Consider the following 19,136-nt stretch of genomic DNA (forward strand, 5'->3'; position numbering starts at 1 on the left):
AGCCATAATGAAATTTTTTTATAAAACTTGTTTACAAGTCGAAGGAAACTTGTTTTTGGAACTTGCTTACAAACTTGTTTATAATACTTAGTTACAAACTTGTTTTCAAGAAAGAACTTGAGAAGGAACTTGAGAAAGAAGAAAGAAATTGAGAAGGAAGAAGTAAACGAGAAGAAAGAAGTAACTTGACAAAGAAGAAAGAAGTTAAGATGTAAGAATTAATAACATGAGATGGAATGTGTGATGAAGTGAATACACTGAACTTGAGATGTAAGAAAGAACGTGAGATGGAATGTGTGATGAAGTGAATACACTTTCATTTATACAAGTTTCTCAATACCATCGGTGAGACTAAAACATACAAAGTCCGTGCCATTACACAAACATACAAAGTCTATGACATGAGCATACAAGAGAGTACAACACATGTGATATGAGAATACAAGAGAGTACAAGAGAGCACAAGAGAGTCCGTGACATTAGAATACAAGAGAGTACATTGTCTTGTGACATTAGAATACAAGTGACTCCAATGCTCCACTCTTTAACGACTACACGAGAGTACAGAGCCGCCTGAAACAAACAAGAACCCCTGGAAACAAAGAACAACCACCTGAAACAAAGAAGAACATGAGTCAATAAGCAGAATCAATAACACGACATTGACATAGAACAACAAACAAGAACATGAAACAGAACATATCATTCTCATTACTGAACAAGAACATGAACATGAAACAGACAACAAACAAGAACATGAAACAACAACAGAACTAGCACAAGAACATCCGAGAGAGAAACAGAAACATACAACTCGAAGCATTGAAAATAAGTAACAAGAAACAGAGAGCTACACTTACACTTAAACTAATTAAACATTAAGTCACTGATGAGCTTCTTCTTGAGGGCTTCTTCATACTCCGCTAGAGGTTCTTTTTTTGCAATAAGAGAGTCAAGTAGACTCATCTCCGACAACATTTCCTTCATTGCCAAGTCCTGCTGTTTAATGTCCCACATTCTCTGAAACTCATTCAGCACATTCTCCTCTGCCATAGTCTTCTTACCACGGCCTTAGCTGCCTTCACACCCGCGGGACGCTTGGCTTCAGTTGCTTGAGAGCTTGGAGAATCTGCACCATCATCACACTTCCTCTTCTTAGAGCCTCCATCGTTTTTAGCACTGTAAGGGTCACACCACTTCTGGTCGTTCCGCAACTCCTTCCAAGCATGCTCAAGAGTGAATTTATTCTTATGGTTGTTGTAGAATATTTCATGAGCTCTTTTGAGGACATCATTCTCATTGCAACCGCTACTTTTCTCCTTAGTTGTAGTTGCAATGGTGGTGGTGGAAACCAGCTACCTATTACCCTAACTTATGATTGACAGTGGAAGGCATTATGAAGGGCGTTAGTTTAAGTGTTCAGAAATGTAAAGGTCTGCTAGAAATATTTGCATTGCGATCGCAAGGAAGAGCGAATGCAAATTATTCGGCATAATCATGAATACTCTCGCGATTTAGCAGACCAATTTAATTATTTAATTATTTTTAAATTAAAGATAAATTATATTATAGAAATTTGAATACTGATTCAATTTTTGGTTTGATTTAGTTTGGTTCTAAATCTATCAATATTAATTAAACTATATTAAATATTAATTTTGTCAATTGTCGTTTAGTGATCGTCACTGACTACTGTTAATGGTTCTATGGCATGTTCGTTTACGTATCGCGCGACCTCCGACTTACGATCCGCGACTAAGATTACGTTCGTTTACATGTCGTGCGACCTGCGATTTGCGACGTACGACTAAACCTGCGACATACAATTAAAATTATGCATGTTGACGTGTCGCGCGACCTGCAATCTGCGACCAGTCACGCGATCAAAATTTTCTTAATTTTTAGTCGCTGTTTTTTCGGGCGACTTGAATGAGAACCTGCAACTACGCGCGATCAGTCGCGCAGTATCAAAACGAATAACAAAACCTGCGACATGCGACCAATTGCATATTGCATGTTATACACCAGCAAAACGAACAACAACCTGCGATCTACGATCAGTCGTAGGTCGCAAGATAGGTAAACAAACATGCCCATGTGTTTTGGAAACATGGAAAATACATAAAACATTAAAACCTTCAAATTTAAAATCTAAATCCCTAATCCACCAAAAGTTCCTACGAAGAGATTCTACTCTGCATTTAAACTTATGGGCTTTATAAGCCCGGCCTAATGTAGAATCTGATCTGTTTACTTTTTAGTTTCTTAAAAATATTTAATGAGGGTGAACAAATAATAGTGACATGAAGCCAATTTAATATTTAACGAAAAAGGAGGAGAGGGGACAGTGGTTTAAATTTCCGCACCATCCATGTTGAGTACTTTCTACGAGAACCGGTGGCATAAACCGTGATTACCAACCACCTCCGAGCCCTTTTTCGAACAAGTCGTAGTCCTTTTGACTTGCTTGGTGATCTTTTTTTCTCGGCCATTAAGTCTTTCTTTCTGCACTGTTTATAATAAGCACGGTAAGCTGTCTTCTTCTTCTATCTTATTTCCAGAACTAAATAAAACAAAAAAAATCTGATAGTACATCTGCATTGTATTCTGATTCTTTCTGTAAGTTTGCAATGCTCTTTTTTCTTATTGTATTATTTGGATTCCTTACTCAGATTTGACCTTGAATCTTGATTATTATGGTCGGCTGTTCATTTTTTCTTGACAATGTATATGTCTGCGAACAAAGGTTATTCTTTATTTTAAATCCAAATATTAGTCAGATCCTTAGATTCTTAGTTTGATTTTTTTCTATTTAAAAACCTGTTTATCTTTGAACATGTGCAGTGTTTAGTAATTAAATATGAAAGCTTTCACATGAACCTTTTATGATTTTCTCATCTTCTTCAATTTTTTTTAATTAAATTCCAGACATTTGTTTTCATTATTAGTTTTCTATATTCTGTTGATTAATATATTTTAGGTTATGTCAGGTTCTTTAAGTCTTTGATCATATCAAAGCAGGTGAAGTTAAGAACTCTTATGATGATGTTGAACCATACGAACCTCTGATGGTACCAATTCTTGAATCAAGAGCAGACACAACATAGGAGGGTAAATAGATTATCTTAAGGTGTTCACAACATGGAAAATAAAGTTACAAAGAGTGAAGGAAACATACCGAACTCTAACAACAAGTTGTCTCTGATAAGAGTGTTGAGAGGTATAACATGTCTGATGGTGTTGGTTTCAACAGCTTTTATGATGTTGATATTCTGGGGGTTCCTATCAGGTGTAGTGTTGAGACTCTTCAGCATACACTATAGCCGTAAATGTGTTTCTTTCTTCTTCGGCTCCTGGCTCGCCTTGTGGCCTTTCCTCTTTGAGAAGATAAACGGAACCAAAGTTGTCTTCTCTGGGGATAAAGTTCCTTGCGAGGAACGAGTATTGCTCATTGCGAATCACCGAACAGAAGTTGATTGGATGTACTTCTGGGATCTTGCACTGCGCAAAGGCCAGATTGGGAACATGAAGTATGTGCTTAAGAGCAGCTTGATGAAACTACCTCTGTTTGGTTGGGCGTTTCACCTCTTTGAGTTTATTCCCGTTGAGCGGAGATGGGAAGTGGATGAAGCGAACTTGAGGCAGATAGTTTCAAGTTTTAAGGATCCTAGAGACGCTTTATGGCTTGCTCTTTTCCCTGAAGGCACAGATTACACGTAAGTTGCCGCTTATCATTCTTGTTTAAAAAACCCTTTTGGTTTAAAGCATTTTCACCATGCAGAGAGGCTAAATGCGAAAGGAGCAAGAAGTTTGCAGCCGAACATGGCTTACCAGTACTGAGCAACGTGCTGCTTCCAAGGACTAAAGGTTTCGTCTCTTGCTTGCAAGAACTGAGTTCCTCACTTGATGCAGTTTATGACGTGACCATCGGCTATAAAACCCGTTGTCCGTCTTTCTTAGACAACGTCTATGGTATCGAACCATCAGAAGTTCACATCCACATCCGTCGAATCAACCAAAGCAAAATCCCAAATCAAGAAAAGGAGATCAATGATTGGTTAATGAACGCGTTTCAGCTCAAAGACCAGCTTCTCAGTGACTTCTACTCCAGTGGCCATTTCCCTAACGAAGGAACAGAAAAAGAGTTCAACACACTGAAGCACCTCATAAACTGCATGGCAGTGATTTTCTTCACGACCATCTGCACGTATCTCACCTTCTTTTCGTCAATGATCTGGTTCAAGGTCTCTGTCTCTTTGGTCTGTGCCTACTTGGCCTCCGCTACACATTTCAATCTTCGTTCTGTTCCACTTGTTGGGACTGCAAAAAAAGCCTTCAAATGATTAAACAAATAAACTTTCATATTTTACGTTTACAATTATATATTTTTGAGGTTAAGACTCAATCCAAATTCTATTTATGAAATGTGAGCTCAAGCTCAATAAATGATGACCGCTTATATAATTATATGGTTTCATACATTCATCTACACATGTAAACTCATAGTAAATGCCAATGTGCCACACGGGTCTTCTACTCTTCTTACATTATAGTTTCAAGAAAAGAATATAAATTAAACAACTTGCATAGTGTAGACCATATCAGACATTGGAGATACGCCTACACATGCTCTTCAATGAATATGGATATTGATGAATAATATGCACATGGGATTAGCTGAGACTAATCACAAAATTATTGTGTTATATGATGCTAGGGGGCACCCATGTTTTCATTTTAATATCATAAAATTTGTAGATCTAAGCTCAGCGGTAATGTGCCCATCCTCTCTATATAAACCCTATGAAGCTGGTAGCCTAGCCTATCCTAAGCTAAGAGGAGAGAAAACCCATCAAGTAGTTGCAAAAACAATTAGTGAAAAACTCTCTTAAAGTAATCAAAGCCATGGAGCCAAACAAGCTTGTTGTTATTACCTTGGTTCTTGCCTTGACACTCACGGCAGCAAGCGGACAGCCAGGTCTCTGCGGCATGTCTTTAAATGGTTTGAACGCTTGCAAGCGGTATGTGGAGACTACGAACCCATCGCTCATCGCGACTGATCTCAAAGGCCCTTGCTGTGCTGCCCTGTCTAAGGCGAACTTACAGTGTCTCTGCACGCAGAAAACCAATCCCTTTCTCGGTGGGATCTACCTTGACCTCGCTACTAAACTCCCGGACAAGTGTGGCTTATTTAAGGAAACTTGCTAAGAGAGGTTTTCTTTTGGAAGGTTGCGCTTTGCGCTTTGATTTTCTTCATGAGTCCATTGTTCTTGTGCTGGTTTCTGTTACTGTTTTGTGTTGATATGATGTTGTTGTCTTGACTGCATTGTACTTGTGTTGCTTGGTTTCTTCAACAGAATAAAACAAAAATAAATATTAGTAAGAGTGACTGCAGAATGGAAACATACAGTGAACAGTTCACTTCAACTCTAAAACATGTTAAAGACACCATGAAAGAATGAAATGAATAGTTGTCCAAAAAAAAAAGAGAGAATGAAATGAATAAAGACCAGAGATTCCATTGGTACTCACATGACTTTGTCGTCTGGTTTGACCAAAGTTAAAACGTAAGAGGCCCTTCCATCAATGGAGGACGTTTTATAAACAACTGTGTCTCTCTCAAAGCTACTATTAAAGACCTTTTCAGCATACACAACAACGTTCCCACATTTTGAATACATGTCAACAAATGCAGTAGCAAGTTTCTTATTCATTTAGTACAGCCGCGATAGTGTGCTCGTCCCATTTCAATTCACACCAGCAACAAAGTCAACACACGACCCGTTAAAGACATTACAAACTTCTTTAACAACTCCCACATTTTGAAAACATGTGAATGAGAGAACTCACGGCAAACCTAGTTGCATCATTCACTGTTTTCACCGTGAACCACATTGGATAAGCACTGCAGTGATTCTCACCAAACATCTCAAGGGCTTCACTCTCACATCCATCAGTTTTGGCAAAACCCTGAAAGCAAAGTGTTATACTTCAATCAAATCTCCTTCAGTCTAGGGATGTCAACTGGTTGGGTGCTCATGGGTGTGGCCCAGTCCAGACTGTTTTGGGCGGATTATAATTAAGTCCGAATATTTTATGGTCCAGTTGGGCTAAAAACCCAGTTTATCTATGGACAATTTGGTCCAATCCAATTGGACATTGGGTTAGCCTAATTAGATTTTCTAATTTTAGGGAAAAATTAGATCTACGTTCTTTTGCGATGAAAAATGGTTCTCTCCTTGTGATTCATCTTCTCCAGCATTGATACTCTAAACCCTAACAAAATTTCTCCATTTTTCTACTTGTGACTTTTTCTTCTCGCGATTTTAGGTATGATTCTTGATTTTTAGCTTCTGTAACTTTGAGTTTAAGCTTTGATCTTATTCTCGACGCCGTGAGTTTGTGGGTTTTGTGTGTTCATGTTTCTGGGTTTCATATTTTCGTAATAAGAGGATTGACCGATGAGTGTGATCGTTTTAAGTTTGTGGGTTTAGCAAAAATCTAATTGATAACAATCGAAGATTCTACAAATTGTATGCGTGTGTTTGATAGTTGACGTGAACGTTAGGCCCTCCTGAGTAAAATGTGCGCTTGATTACTAATAGAATTGAATCCATATAAACTGTTATTCTCTTGTTTCAGAAAAGGTTGGGTTTATTACGGTTTGATCTAGCTTTGATTTTCTCGTGAACGTTTATATTTATTCTCGTGATTTGCTTAGTTAAAATCGTGATGAACCAGTTGGTTAAAATCACAGCAAAGGACTCCTTTTATTTGTTTAGTTGTTTTCTCTTCTCTGCTCAATCCATATAAACGTTTAGTTATAAAAATTTTTTCTACATAAAAGTATAAAACAGAGAGTTATAATTTTTTTCTTATATAAAACAGAGAGTTATAATTTTTTTTTACATAAAACACGGTTATTGAAGTCTATTGAATTTATGTTACAACACATTTGTATTCAGAATTTTTCAATAACATTAAAATTGGATTTAGATTAAGTTTAAACAGATTTGCTTATAAATGGGTGGGCTTGGGTTGTCCAGCTGGGTGATGGGTAAAGTTGGATTTGGGTGTTATTGGGTGTTATTGGGTGTGGGCTAAATATGGGTGTTGGTGTTTTGGGTCTAGAAAAATATATGCACAACTAAACACACCCATTTGGGTGTTGGGCCGCCCAGTTGACAGCCTTACCTTCAGAAAATGCACTTCTAACTTTACAATGGCCGAGATCACAGCGTTCCACGAGTAAACGTTTCTCTCAGGCATTTTGTCGAACATATTCCGAGCAGTAATATATTTTTGGAGTAGAGATTATCGAAGAGGTTCCAGATGATTCGTCGTCGAGGTTAAACCAACTTTAATGGAGCGCATGTGATGCAAAAAAAAGAAGAAGCAATTCATGTCAAGCTTCAGACAAGTTTAAGATTCAGCTAACCAAGGCTTAGCTACAATCAACCTGTAAAATAATGGCTTTTCGCTTTGATTCTGTAAAATTACGAACACAAGAAGCTCATGATCAACTTCAAATATGGCTTTTACAAAACACTGAACCGAAACTACTCCAAACTAGGCGCCACTTCAGTTGGATTAGACTCAAAAACATCTTCGGAGTTTGAACCCTCTACCTCTGCCTCATCAAGAAGGTCACGAGACTCCATCGCCTCCTTATAAACTGGCGTCTCCTTGATATCCGTCGCACCTTCGTTATACGTCCCCGCCGCAATTCCACTGGAGATTAACTGTAACAAAATTAAAAAGTTATAACCGCTTGCTTTAAACGAAATTTCAATTTGGATTTGATTTAAAACTTACCGCAAAAACGATTCCAAAAGCCCACAAGTAGTGAACGAAGAACCCTAAACCATCCCACTGAGAACCTTCGAATGGATCAGGTTCGAGCCCAGGAAGATCCTTTATTGAAGAAAGAGAGAGACAGAATCGACCAAGAGAGAGACATAATCGGAGAAAAGAGAGATAGAATCGATCAACAATAAAACGGATCAAACTTCATCTATGAAGTAGTTGAAAGAGAACCCATCAAGAGACTTCGACAATATCGAAGAAGAGAACGACGAAAAAAGACACAAATTTTTTTCCTTCATGTGAAAGGAACAAGCCAATACCAAGCCACCATGTATGGGGTTTTTACCAACTCTAAATTTTCTTAATTAGGCACCGATTCTATCTAATTATTGCATTTTTCATTTACTTTTTTTCTTGGTTTTAGAAACTTTACCCTAAAGGAGGATATATTTTTTATAAGCTCAATTTCTTTCATATTTCATACATACAGTCGCATGAAAATCGTGCTTTTACTTCTAACATATTCAACGTATGAATGTAGATATACCCACTTTATAATACATTACTTATATTTATATATCTAAAAAGATTTTTTTTGTGAACAATACATCTACAAAAGTTTACAATCTAACTTTTTAATTAGTGCGTCCTCAATCGTGACAATTGACAAAGATCTAAACTTTGTTAGTTTGGGCTTATCTTCCAATGAATTTTAACAAAATTAATAACCGGATGATTTTTTATTCACTTCCTGATAGTACGTATAGACCGATCTTATTGATAAACTCACCGCTATGTTACTTTTATAGGGTAAGTAGTCTATATATTATAAACAATATAGTCTTGAAACTGTTACAAACAATATAGATATAATGACTCATCAATTTAGAAATGATCTGTAGCCACTTAGCATACAATAAAAAAAGAGCTAAAGATATAATGACTCTTAAATATGTTTGTCCACATATATATTGGACAAACCACAACGTACTTTATAACTGGTCCACAAATCCACCCATCTCTAGTTTATGACCTTTCCACGTACAGCACATGCCACATGCCACATGCCTGCTTATGTAATCATGTTTATTTGGACTGAAAGAATATTTCCATATATATTCACATTTCACGTAAACAGCTCTGTGATTTTCAGCTTCAAAAAAATGATTTTCACTAGCTCGTTAAATCAGTCAAAATGTTGGTAAACCCTATAAAGCATTCTGTCTGACAATATTGCATTATACACAACCACTAAAATCAGCTTCATCACTGAGCAAACCCATCAACAAGGATGTACCAAACAAGTTGTTGCAGATACTATTAGAGGAAATAGAGATAAAAACGCTGGAAAATTCAAAAAGAAAAGTCTTTGTGGTAATCTTAGAGTATTGAGGCTTACCTCAATCTGAACCACAGAGTACCCTTTAGGATTGTGTGATATATATCAAATGATTGTAACATTTCTTTTTTTTTTTTGATTTAAGCCGTGGCCCAACGGATGGATCCCCTATTGTTATAGATTACCGACGTGACACCATTTGCTTTATTCAACGTAAACCATTACTCCTTTCATTCGTGTCCATTTGGTCAAAATTTAGGTTAATAAGTGTATTATTATTATATATACTAAAGAAAATATGTATTTAAGAGTATCTAGTTTCTTAAAAGTCACATCCATAACAATAACGAAGAAAATAAGTTACAAGTTTGATGGATGTAGTGTATTTGCTAAAAAATATATGTTGTTAATATTGTAGGTCATCCTCTCCAGCTAGTTACATCAACCCATGATACTATACAAGCAAAATAAAACATAAATTAAAATCCTGTGAATTATATGTTACTAACTTATTACTGGTTTTGGGAGCATCTTAAGCTGTCAGAAGCTGCATTCACGTATAGATACAGCTGTGGAAGCCATATAGTTTGCATCTATTTATAGATTTTCTCCTTATCTTTCAGTTTGAATTCCCACTTAATTCATATAATCATAATAATCAAGTAGTAGTTTTTTTTTCCCAACAGACTCAAGATTCGTAAAAAGATATGTTGTATATTCTATATTATTTTCCTTTGACTAACTAGTATATTTTCTTCTCTTTTACAAATATTTTGGATTATATTTGGTTAATAAACATAGGCTCTGATCGTTTGTTTGTATGTCGATGTAATGCGATCAAGTAGTGTCACTCCGCATGTCACAGAAATTTTCAATTCTCTTTGGATGTCTCATAATCATAACAACATATTCAAAAACGTATAATATACACATATGCCTCTGAAATAAAGAGGAAGCAGAAGCGTAGAAATTCAACAGCACGTGGTGGACTTTTGGTACAGCATAGAAGATTGTGTGGACTCTCCACACCGAGTCTTAAAGAATAAAGACCATACCTGTAGTCCGTAGAAGTCTACACTCAAAATAACATAAATATCAGTGATATCGTGATGAGCTAATTTAATATTATTCTCTTCTGGCAAAATGTTAATATATGTTCTTAATTTTTTTTGCTGCTCATTTTAGTTTATTACTGTTTCATTATAAAATCATATACATACGTAATAGTACCAACCGTTCAATGTATGATTCTTGTACAACAAAAAAACAATAATTTTTAGATTACGTCTTAAACAAATCATTATTTGTCTTATAGCCTCACGGTCCAACTGTCAACTTTCAAGTCAACGAATTTTGAGTACCGACACTTGCAAATTAATAGATTAGATGCGATGCATTAGATGATAAATCAGATATATGATGTCTATGTGTTGAATTAATTGATATATTGTTGTTTGGCTTTAAATTTTTTTTAGCAATAGATGTTCTTAAAATAGTTCATATTTTTGAGTTTACGAACATATACGTGTGTAAAATTAAAATCACACTGAAAATGCGAAAGTAGAAGTCAAATCATATCATATAAGAGTCCAAAGATCTGAGCTGCCTAATGTTATGGTCGCTTATGATGGCTGCCTTTTCTGCTAAAATTTGGCCCACTTCACCATTTACTGTTTCCTCAATAATTGGATTCTTTTTCTAACATGATATGTTGAGGTGGTAATATCGACTATTAATGAGTCCTTTTAACAAAACACACACACTAAAATTAGGTAATGCTGAAAATGTACATCTTCTTATTCCTAAATTAAAAAACTTATTTCCATAGTGATATTATTATATTACCCATAACATGGTACTTCATCATGATTCATACTAGACGCATCATAGTCAGAACCACATTTTTTTTAAGGAGAGCAATATTTTGAGTAGTGAATTAAAGTAATACTAGATTTTGATCCGCGCTTTCAAAGCGCGGATTTATTTTCTTTTTTTTTCAATTGACAAATATTTAGCGTCATATTTCATATATTTGTGTTTTATTTTATAAAAGACTTAAATTTTTTATCTTTCTTTATCGTGTTTCATTTTAAATGATTATTTATGTTTAAAAAATTAAAATTTATTTTTTTAATGAATTAATTTGGTATAACTCTGATGAATTAATTTTATTATGTGGTTAATATTTTTAATAAAAATAATTATATACTTTTAATAAAGATTTATACTTTACAATGAAAAAATTAATTTTTTTTTATGAATGCTTAAATTATATTAAGAAAAAAAAAATTAATTAAGAATGGTTGAAAAAAAAATTATTTGAATTTGGACTCAATGGCCCAAAGGAAAAAAATGTGAGAATTGGATCTGATTTCTTAATCGGCTCAAATGGCCCAAGAGAGATTTGATGTGGATAGTGGGCTGGATCCGAAAATAATGGCCCAATATAGATGTGTTATTAATATTACTTGATTGCCTTTAATGAAATATGCAATGTTAATAAAGAAAGGGCAGGCTAAAGTAAAAAAGACAATAGGATCCTGCTTTAGTAGTATAGATTAGGCATGATAGAAGAAAGCTTATGACTAAACATAGTATTAAAAGCTAAGAAACTGATGTGATCCGGAAGAAATCAAAGAGCTTTCTCAAGTACTTGCCCTCTAAAATAAAGTATCTTAGGTAGTTTGTAACTTTAAGATTGCCACGCATAATGTATTTCATATGGTACTCATAAAGTGTAAGAACCAAGAATTTATATATTTTTTTTGCCAGACCTACAGGTCACTGGACCATATTTTTAATCCCATTAGGGAAAACTAGAGTCGAATTCCATATGGCAAGTAGCAAAGCTGAACGGGCCATAACCACAACCAAAACGCTCCAAGAAATTTAGAAATAGATTAAACGGATATTTGACTGCTCAAGAAGACAAAATGGTTTTGATAATTACTTGGGTTTTTGTTGTTGTTGTTAGACTAATATAGTCTACAAGTAGAAGCAAGTTGTTTGACAATTCTTAGTCTTCATAACAGCGACTGCTCTTGTATGCCAACGACTTCTCGACTGATAGTTTCTTGCAAGTATCCATAAATAGCATATATGAACAGCATCTTACAACATTTGCAGGATTAATCTTTTAGTATTATTGTTAGAGTGATAATTTACATCTTATTATCTTCAAGAATCAAGACATGTGGCCTTGGACTGTTGGGTGCTTTGACCCGGCTTCTCTAGGGAACCTTAATACTTAATATATACATTATAGGAAGACTTATTCTTGGGTTCACCCTATGGGCTGAACCTCTAGGTTCACCAACCAATAGGATTATGTTATTTCATATTCGATATCTTTTAAAAAAGAAAACAAAATATTGTCAAATTATATTATCTTTTTAAAATTAAAAGGTAAAAAGAAATAAATAAAAAATAGTAGTAATTACAAAAAAAAATATTTTTAACGTCATCAGCAAAACATTAAACCCTAAATTCTAATCCCTAAATCCTAAACCCTAAACCCTTGGGTAAACCCTAAACTCTAGGATAAATCTTAAACTCTAGGATAAATCTTAAACTCTAAATCAAAATCAATAAACACTAAAACACTCAAGGGTTTAGGGTTTAGGATTTAGGGTTTAGTGTTTTTATTTAAAGTTTAGGATTTACCCAAGGATTTAGGGTTTATCCAAGGGTTTAGGTTTACCCTAGGGTTTAGGGTTTAGGATTTAGGGTTTAGGGATTAGGATTTAGGGTTTATTGTTTTGCTGATGACGTTAAAAAGATTTTTTTAATTTTTTTTTTCTGTAGCTGCTATTTTTTTCACTTTTTTATTTTAAAAACATTATATAACTTGATAATATTTTGTTTCCTTTTTTAAAAGATAATGAATTTGAAATAATGAAATCATATTCGCTGGTGAAGAGGTTCACCCTAGGGGGTGAACCCAAGAATAACACTTATAGTAATACACACAATTTTTTATCAGAAGACTAGAAATTATTTCGTTACATTAAACCTATTCATTTCAGTTAAGACAAAAATACATTTATTAATCAACTTTAGTTTAGTTAGAAGTTAGAACTAGGCCTAGACAAAAAAACATAGAATCCGAGATTTAAACTGACTCGAACCAAAAAACTCGGATCTATATATGACCAAAGATGTAAATATTTGAATGGATCTTATATAGTAGTATAAATATATCCAAATTTGACATGTTAAGCAGAATCCGAAGTGGTAATTCAAAAAAAAAAAAAAATCCAGAAGACCCTGATCCAAAAATTCAAATTAGTATTCAAAATAAATATTTGTAACCTAAATAAGTATTTCAAATATTAAATTTTATATTTTTTAATATAATATATAAAATAAATTTTATATTTTAAATAAGTAACTCAAATACTAATTTCATGATTATTTGATATAATAAATAAAAATATTTGACCACAAACTGAGAATCTGAAATAAGTATATTCACAAAATGAGTTTGACATAATTTACTAATTATATCCAACTCCGAAATTTAATTAATTAAAATTGATTCATATTAAAATAATACTCAAATGGGAACTGGAAAGCTATAATCCTGAAAAATCCCCAAAAAACTGTACTCCATTCCGAACACGGTTAACCAACCGAAAGCTCCTAGTTAAAATCTTCAAATTATGCATATAATATACGTATTTCATTTTCAAACAATACTTGGGTTCACCTTTACGGTGAATTTAAATTCATATCACCTTTTATAGCCAACCAAAGCGTCATGTAAGATTAGCTAAAAAAAGGTAACAAAATCAAAAAACAAATCTGAGAAAAAACAATACCGACATTAACGACTATAAAACCCGAAACTAAAAAAATATAAAATTTAAATCCAAAACTCTAAATCCTAAATTCTAAAACCTAAACCCAAAAATCTAAACCATAAACCTAAACCATCAATCTTAAACTCTAAACTCTAAACATTAAATCCTAAACCCAACCCTTAATCAAGTGATGGGTTTAAGGTTTAGGATTTAGGATAGTATTTAGGGTTTAAGGTTTAGGATTTAGGGTTAGAGTTTAAGATTTAGGATTTATGGTTTAGAGTTTTGGATTTAGGGTTTACGATTTGGGTTTAGAATTTAAGATTTAGAGTTTATGATTTAGGATTTGGGGTTTAAAGTTTAGGTTTTTGGGTTGGAGTTTAAATTTTAGATTTTTAGAGTTTTGGTTTTTACTGACGGCGTTAACATTGTGTTGTTTTTTCAACCATTTTTTTTTCGAATTTTATTACATTTTTAATTAGTCTTACATGGTATTTTGGTTGGTTATAAAAGTTGAAGTGAATTTAATAACCTAAATTTTGTTCTTCTTTTTCTCATGTTATAGGTGAAAACATGCACTCGTATTTTAGACCCAAAAAAACAGGCACACGTACGTGAATCTAATGCATTTGAATCGGCGAATATGCCTTATTATTCTTTGTTTTTTATTAAAACAAATTTACATGCGTAATGAGTTTCTTTCCGCCCTCATCAACTAAATTAAAGTGGAAGGACGTACTCTCATAAGTCTCATTGTTGGGTAATTAAGCTCTGTCTTAATCTTAAAGCAAGCACTACAAGAAAACACGGGAAGAAATCCTCGCAATTCCCTTGCAAATCGCAATTCGCAAAGAAATTGCGAGGGAAACATATTCCTCGCAAATCTGTCTTCGCAAATGAAAAACGCTCGCAATTTCCTCGCAAATTTGCAACGGAAAATATTTCCTCGCAAATTTGCGATGGAATATGATTCTTCACAAATTTGCGACGAAAAATAGATAATCACAAATTTGCAATATGGTTAGTCGCAAATTTGCGATGCTGATATCTTGCATATTTACATTATTTTATTCATTCATCCATGCGCATTTTGATCATATAGACTAGGATTTAGCCATGTTTAGGTTGCATTTTGCATACATGAGTCTTTATCAGGTATTGGAGTACCACATGAAGTTCTTGGGTGCGTTTGGAGCTCAAAAGAGGTGATTAAGGTGATCATTGGACGAGCAATGCATGGGAGCGACCTACCGGAGTGATGCCATGAACTCGCTCGCCATTTACGCTTCGGAGCGACCTCCTAGAGTGACAAGGCGAAGTCGCTCCAGCTCCTAGAGCGACCTCACCACAGCGACACCCAGAGGTCGCTCGGGTTGTGTCGATTTGAGAGCGACGAACAAGCCGGGAGCGACCTCCTAGAGCGACACCCTAAGGTCGCTCGCGTCTATGGTTTCTGAGCAAGCCCGGAGCGACGTCTTCAGAGCGACACAGCCAGGTCGCTCGCGAAGAAACGACCCGGGAGCGACGTCTTCGGAGCGACACAGCCAGGTCGCTCGTGAAGAAACGACCCGGGAGCGACTTCTCGCAGCGACGAGCCGAGGTCGCTCCGCGTCTATTTGTTTGGCCGAATTCATGTTTTCTCAAGGGCCTTTTGGTCATTTCATTATGCACGTTTTTACTTTTCAAAACCTATGTTTTTAAGTACCTTTTTGTAGCCACCAAAAGGACAATCTCTTTTTTGAAGAACAACTAGTAAAACTTCTTTTGGATTCAGATTTCACTGCTTTCATCTTGTGTTCTTGTTGATTTCTTATCTATTTCTCTACATGATTAATCTGAAATCCACCATGGGTTTAAGAGGAATCATGGAGATTAGTGAGTAATCACCTTTTGAATTCATGGGTTATGGAGATCAAGGGTGATTAGGGTAGTTCTAGGATATTTTAGTGTAGATCATTCTTGTTCCTTGCTAGTAGAGTATTCACAATGTATCTTCTGAGTTGGCCACTCAAAAGTTGATCAATAGGCATTTCCCACCCAAAAGGTGTTTGATGAAATGCCTGAAACAACTCTCCTAGGCTTTTAGTATACTTTGCCAAAGACATTTGTTGTTAAAGGTGCTAAGATAGCTAATAGACTTGTTAGCAATGATTGCTTTCACATTATTCAACCAAAGACATTTGATGTTTGAGATATGTTAGCAAATGAGCATTCATCTAGACATAGAGCTTGCTTAGAATTGTGTTTAGGCTTAAGGTCGATAGTTTGATTGATCATTTGCCATCCTTAGTTCGATACTTGATCACCCAAGGTCTAATCCCTATGCCCATGAGTTCTCTTTTACCTTAGTCAAGAAAGTATCATTCTGTAATTGCTTTTTAGTATTAGTAGTAGTTTAAAACCCATCTAAATCATTGGTTGCACTTAGATTAAGTGAGTACTTATATTCTCGGTGCTTTTATATCCCTCAGAACTGGTTCGACATTCACTATATTACAACATTTGTCTTAGGAGCCTTGAAAACTCCTAACATCAAATTGGCGCCGTTGCCAAATTCTGAGTAGATTTAAACATTGAGATTTAGTCACTTGCTTGAGACTAAGTCATTTTAATTTTGTTTTGTTACTGAATCTTCTTCTTCACCTACCTTTCACTTTCAGGTGTATGAACTTGAGGAGCAGGGGTCCATCAAACCTAGTTCCAATAGTAGCAGACATCAGAGCTTTCGAGAGGGAGTGTGCAAGAGCTAGAAGAGAAGAAGAACAACAAGCCCCACTTGCAGAGATTGGATATTGATATGGCAGATCCATCGCAGGGGGCTGAACACCAACCGCGGGTAGCTCGACCCATTGGTGCTTATGACCGGCCCAACATTCATGGTCATAGACTGGGAATCCGAGCACCGGCTGTGGCAGCCAACAACTTTGAGGTCAAGTCAGGACTCCTCAACGTGATCGAGAACAACAAATATCATGGCTTGGCTTTAGAGGACCCATTCGATCACTTGGACAGGTTCGACAGCTACTGTGGATTATCAAAAACCAATGGTGTGTCAGAGGATGCCTTAAAGCTGAAGTTATTCCCTTTCTCTTTGGGGGATAAGGCGCGTCAGTGGGAGAAGTCCCTACCCAGCGACTCTATCACCACTTGGGATGCCTGCAAGAAAGCATTCTTGGAGAAGTTCTTCTCTACTTCAAGAACTGCTAAGATGAGAAATGAGATCTCCAGCTTTCAACAGAAGGGCTTGGAAGGATTCAGTGAAGCCTGGGAGAGATTCAAGGGCTACTAAGCTCAATGCCCTCACCATGGTTTCTCTAAAGGAAGCCTGTTGAGCACATTCTACAGGGGAGCTCTTCCTAAATACATAGCCGGTTTGGATACAGCTAGTAATGGGTTCTTCTTGGGAAGAACTGAGGAAGATGCAGAGGAGCTGGTTGACAACATGGTGAAGAGTGATGCAGACTACAGTGCAGACCACGACAGAGGCAGTAGGGGTGATGATAAGCAGACGAGGAAAGAGATCAAAGCTTTGGAAGACAAGATCGACCTACTCATAGCTGAAAAAGCCACCCAAGAGCAGCTGAAGTTTGTTGGTAACTCCAAGCAGGATGATCCACCTGCTGTCAATGAGGTTGAGGGTTTGGAAGGTCAAGAGGAGTTGTGTTTCATTAACAACAATGGTAGCTGGTACAAAAAAGAGCCCAACTTTCAGTACAACAACTACCAACAGAAATTCTATCCCAACAACCAACAGAGTGGTTATCCGCCTAGAAACAACCAGCAAGGCAGCTATCAGCCTCACCAAAACCTCTCATCTGGTTCCTCTGCTCCTCAAGAGAGCAGCACTGACACCTTACTGAAACAAATCTTGGAGTCTCAGACTAGAAGTGAGAAGCATATTGGTTATGAGTTGAAGAACCTTCATTCCAAGATTGATGGAAGCTACAATGAGCTCAACAACAAATTCTCACATCTTGCTTCTACGGTCAAGAATTTAGAGAATCAGTTTGCTTCCATGAACACTCACCAGAATCACCAGCAATGATCTCTACCTGGAAAATCTGACCAAAACCCCAAGGAGGCCAAAGCTATCACCCTTAGGAGTGGTAAGCAGTTACCTCCTACAACCCTCACCAGGGATGCTGAGAAACTAGGTGAGGAGGTGGCCATCAACTTAGATGATGAAGTGGTGATTGTTCATGAGAAAACCAATGATGAAATCTTGGAGAAGATAGTGGAAGCCAAAGGTAAAGGAAAGGTTGGGGAAGAGAAGAAAACAGTGAAAGATGGTGAAGTTCTTGCTCCAGCAAGTGATAATTCTTTTGTTCCTCCTCCCTATGAACCCAAACTACCATTCCCTGGTAGATTCAAGAGGCAGCTGCTAGAGAAGTACAAGGCTTTGTTTGAGAAGCAAATGAGTGAAGCTCAGGTTGCAATGCCCATCATCGATGCTTTCATGTTGATTCCTCAAAACAACAAGTTCCTGAAAGATGTTGTAGCTGCAAAGAAGAAGGAAATGGAAAGCATGATGATTCTTACCCATGAGTGCAGTGCCATCATCCAGAGGCTTGATGTTCCAGAGAAGTTAGAGGATCCAGGATGCTTCACACTACCTTGTGCTCTTGGACCTATGGTATTTGAGAAATGTCTCTGCGATTTGGGAGCTAGTGTAAGCGTGATGCCTTTGTCTGTTGCAAAGAAGCTTGGATTCACTCAGTACAAGAAGTGTAGACTCTCTCTGGTGTTAGCTGATCGTTCAGTGAAGTACCATGTGGGTATCTTAGAGGACCTACCTGTGAAGATTGGAAGGTATGAGATACCTACAGATTTTGTGGTGCTTAAGATGGGTGAGAAGGCTCAAGACCCATTGATTCTTGGAAGGCCATTCTTAGCTACAGCAGGAGCAATTGTTAAGGTGAAAGAGGGCACGATTGATCTCCATTTGGGTAAAGGGCATGTTCTCCACTTTGACATCAAGGAGAAAATGAAGAAACCAACTGTGTTCGGGAAAGCCTTCTACATTGAAGAGATGGGCACTCTTGCTGATGAGCACCTTGAAGAGTTACCACCTGAGGACGACGAGGAGGGAGCATCTCCCTCTACTCATTCCCCATAGAAGGTAACCCACTACTTTCCCTTGTATATACCATTTCGTTTTTGCATATTAGTTTTCTCTTTTTGGGTATCTC

At 36.3% G+C, this 19,136-nt stretch overlaps 2 protein-coding genes and 1 non-coding gene across 5 annotated transcripts; 1 reads left to right on the top strand and 2 right to left on the bottom strand.

The window, feature by feature from the left end:
* The first annotated feature begins 2,331 nt into the window (after nt 1-2,331).
* Nucleotides 2,332-4,481, top strand: LOC111211718 (probable 1-acyl-sn-glycerol-3-phosphate acyltransferase 5). Of its 3 annotated transcripts, none has more exons than XM_048744533.1 (3): nt 2,332-2,528; nt 2,991-3,716; nt 3,782-4,481. In XM_048744533.1, exons 2-3 carry the CDS (start codon nt 3,142-3,144, stop codon nt 4,341-4,343), a joined length of 1,137 nt encoding a protein of 378 aa, XP_048600490.1. In that variant the 5' UTR covers nt 2,332-2,528; nt 2,991-3,141; the 3' UTR covers nt 4,344-4,481. The 3 variants fall into 3 exon arrangements, with proteins under 3 accessions (XP_048600490.1, XP_022568705.1, XP_048600491.1); XM_022712984.2 differs by having other exon boundaries at nt 2,342-2,619; XM_048744534.1 differs by lacking the exon at nt 2,332-2,528 and adding an exon at nt 2,549-2,746.
* A 2,894-nt stretch (nt 4,482-7,375) lies between these two features.
* On the bottom strand, nt 7,376-8,010 carry LOC106416956 (the record flags this gene model as incomplete). Its single annotated transcript, XM_022695166.2, has 2 exons — nt 7,376-7,742; nt 7,816-8,010. Coding segments are annotated over 2 exons (378 nt in total), but the record flags the coding sequence as incomplete, so codon positions are not given.
* A 9,142-nt stretch (nt 8,011-17,152) lies between these two features.
* On the bottom strand, nt 17,153-17,259 carry LOC125581070. Its single transcript, XR_007318781.1, has one exon. It is a non-coding gene; the product is annotated as a small nucleolar RNA R71 (small nucleolar RNA).
* Nucleotides 17,260-19,136: the final 1,877 nt, after the last annotated feature.

The sequence above is a fragment of the Brassica napus genome, chromosome C1, assembly GCF_020379485.1.
Source record: "Brassica napus cultivar Da-Ae chromosome C1, Da-Ae, whole genome shotgun sequence".
Taxonomy (NCBI): domain Eukaryota; kingdom Viridiplantae; phylum Streptophyta; class Magnoliopsida; order Brassicales; family Brassicaceae; genus Brassica; species Brassica napus.

Coding starts and splice junctions, on each gene's coding strand:
- LOC111211718 (XM_048744533.1), top strand. CDS start 3,142: ATGGAAAATAAAGTTACAAAGAGTGAAGGAAACATACCGAACTCTAAC. Junction 3,717..3,781: donor CCTGAAGGCACAGATTACAC/GTAAGTTGCCGC, acceptor TTCACCATGCAG/AGAGGCTAAATGCGAAAGGA.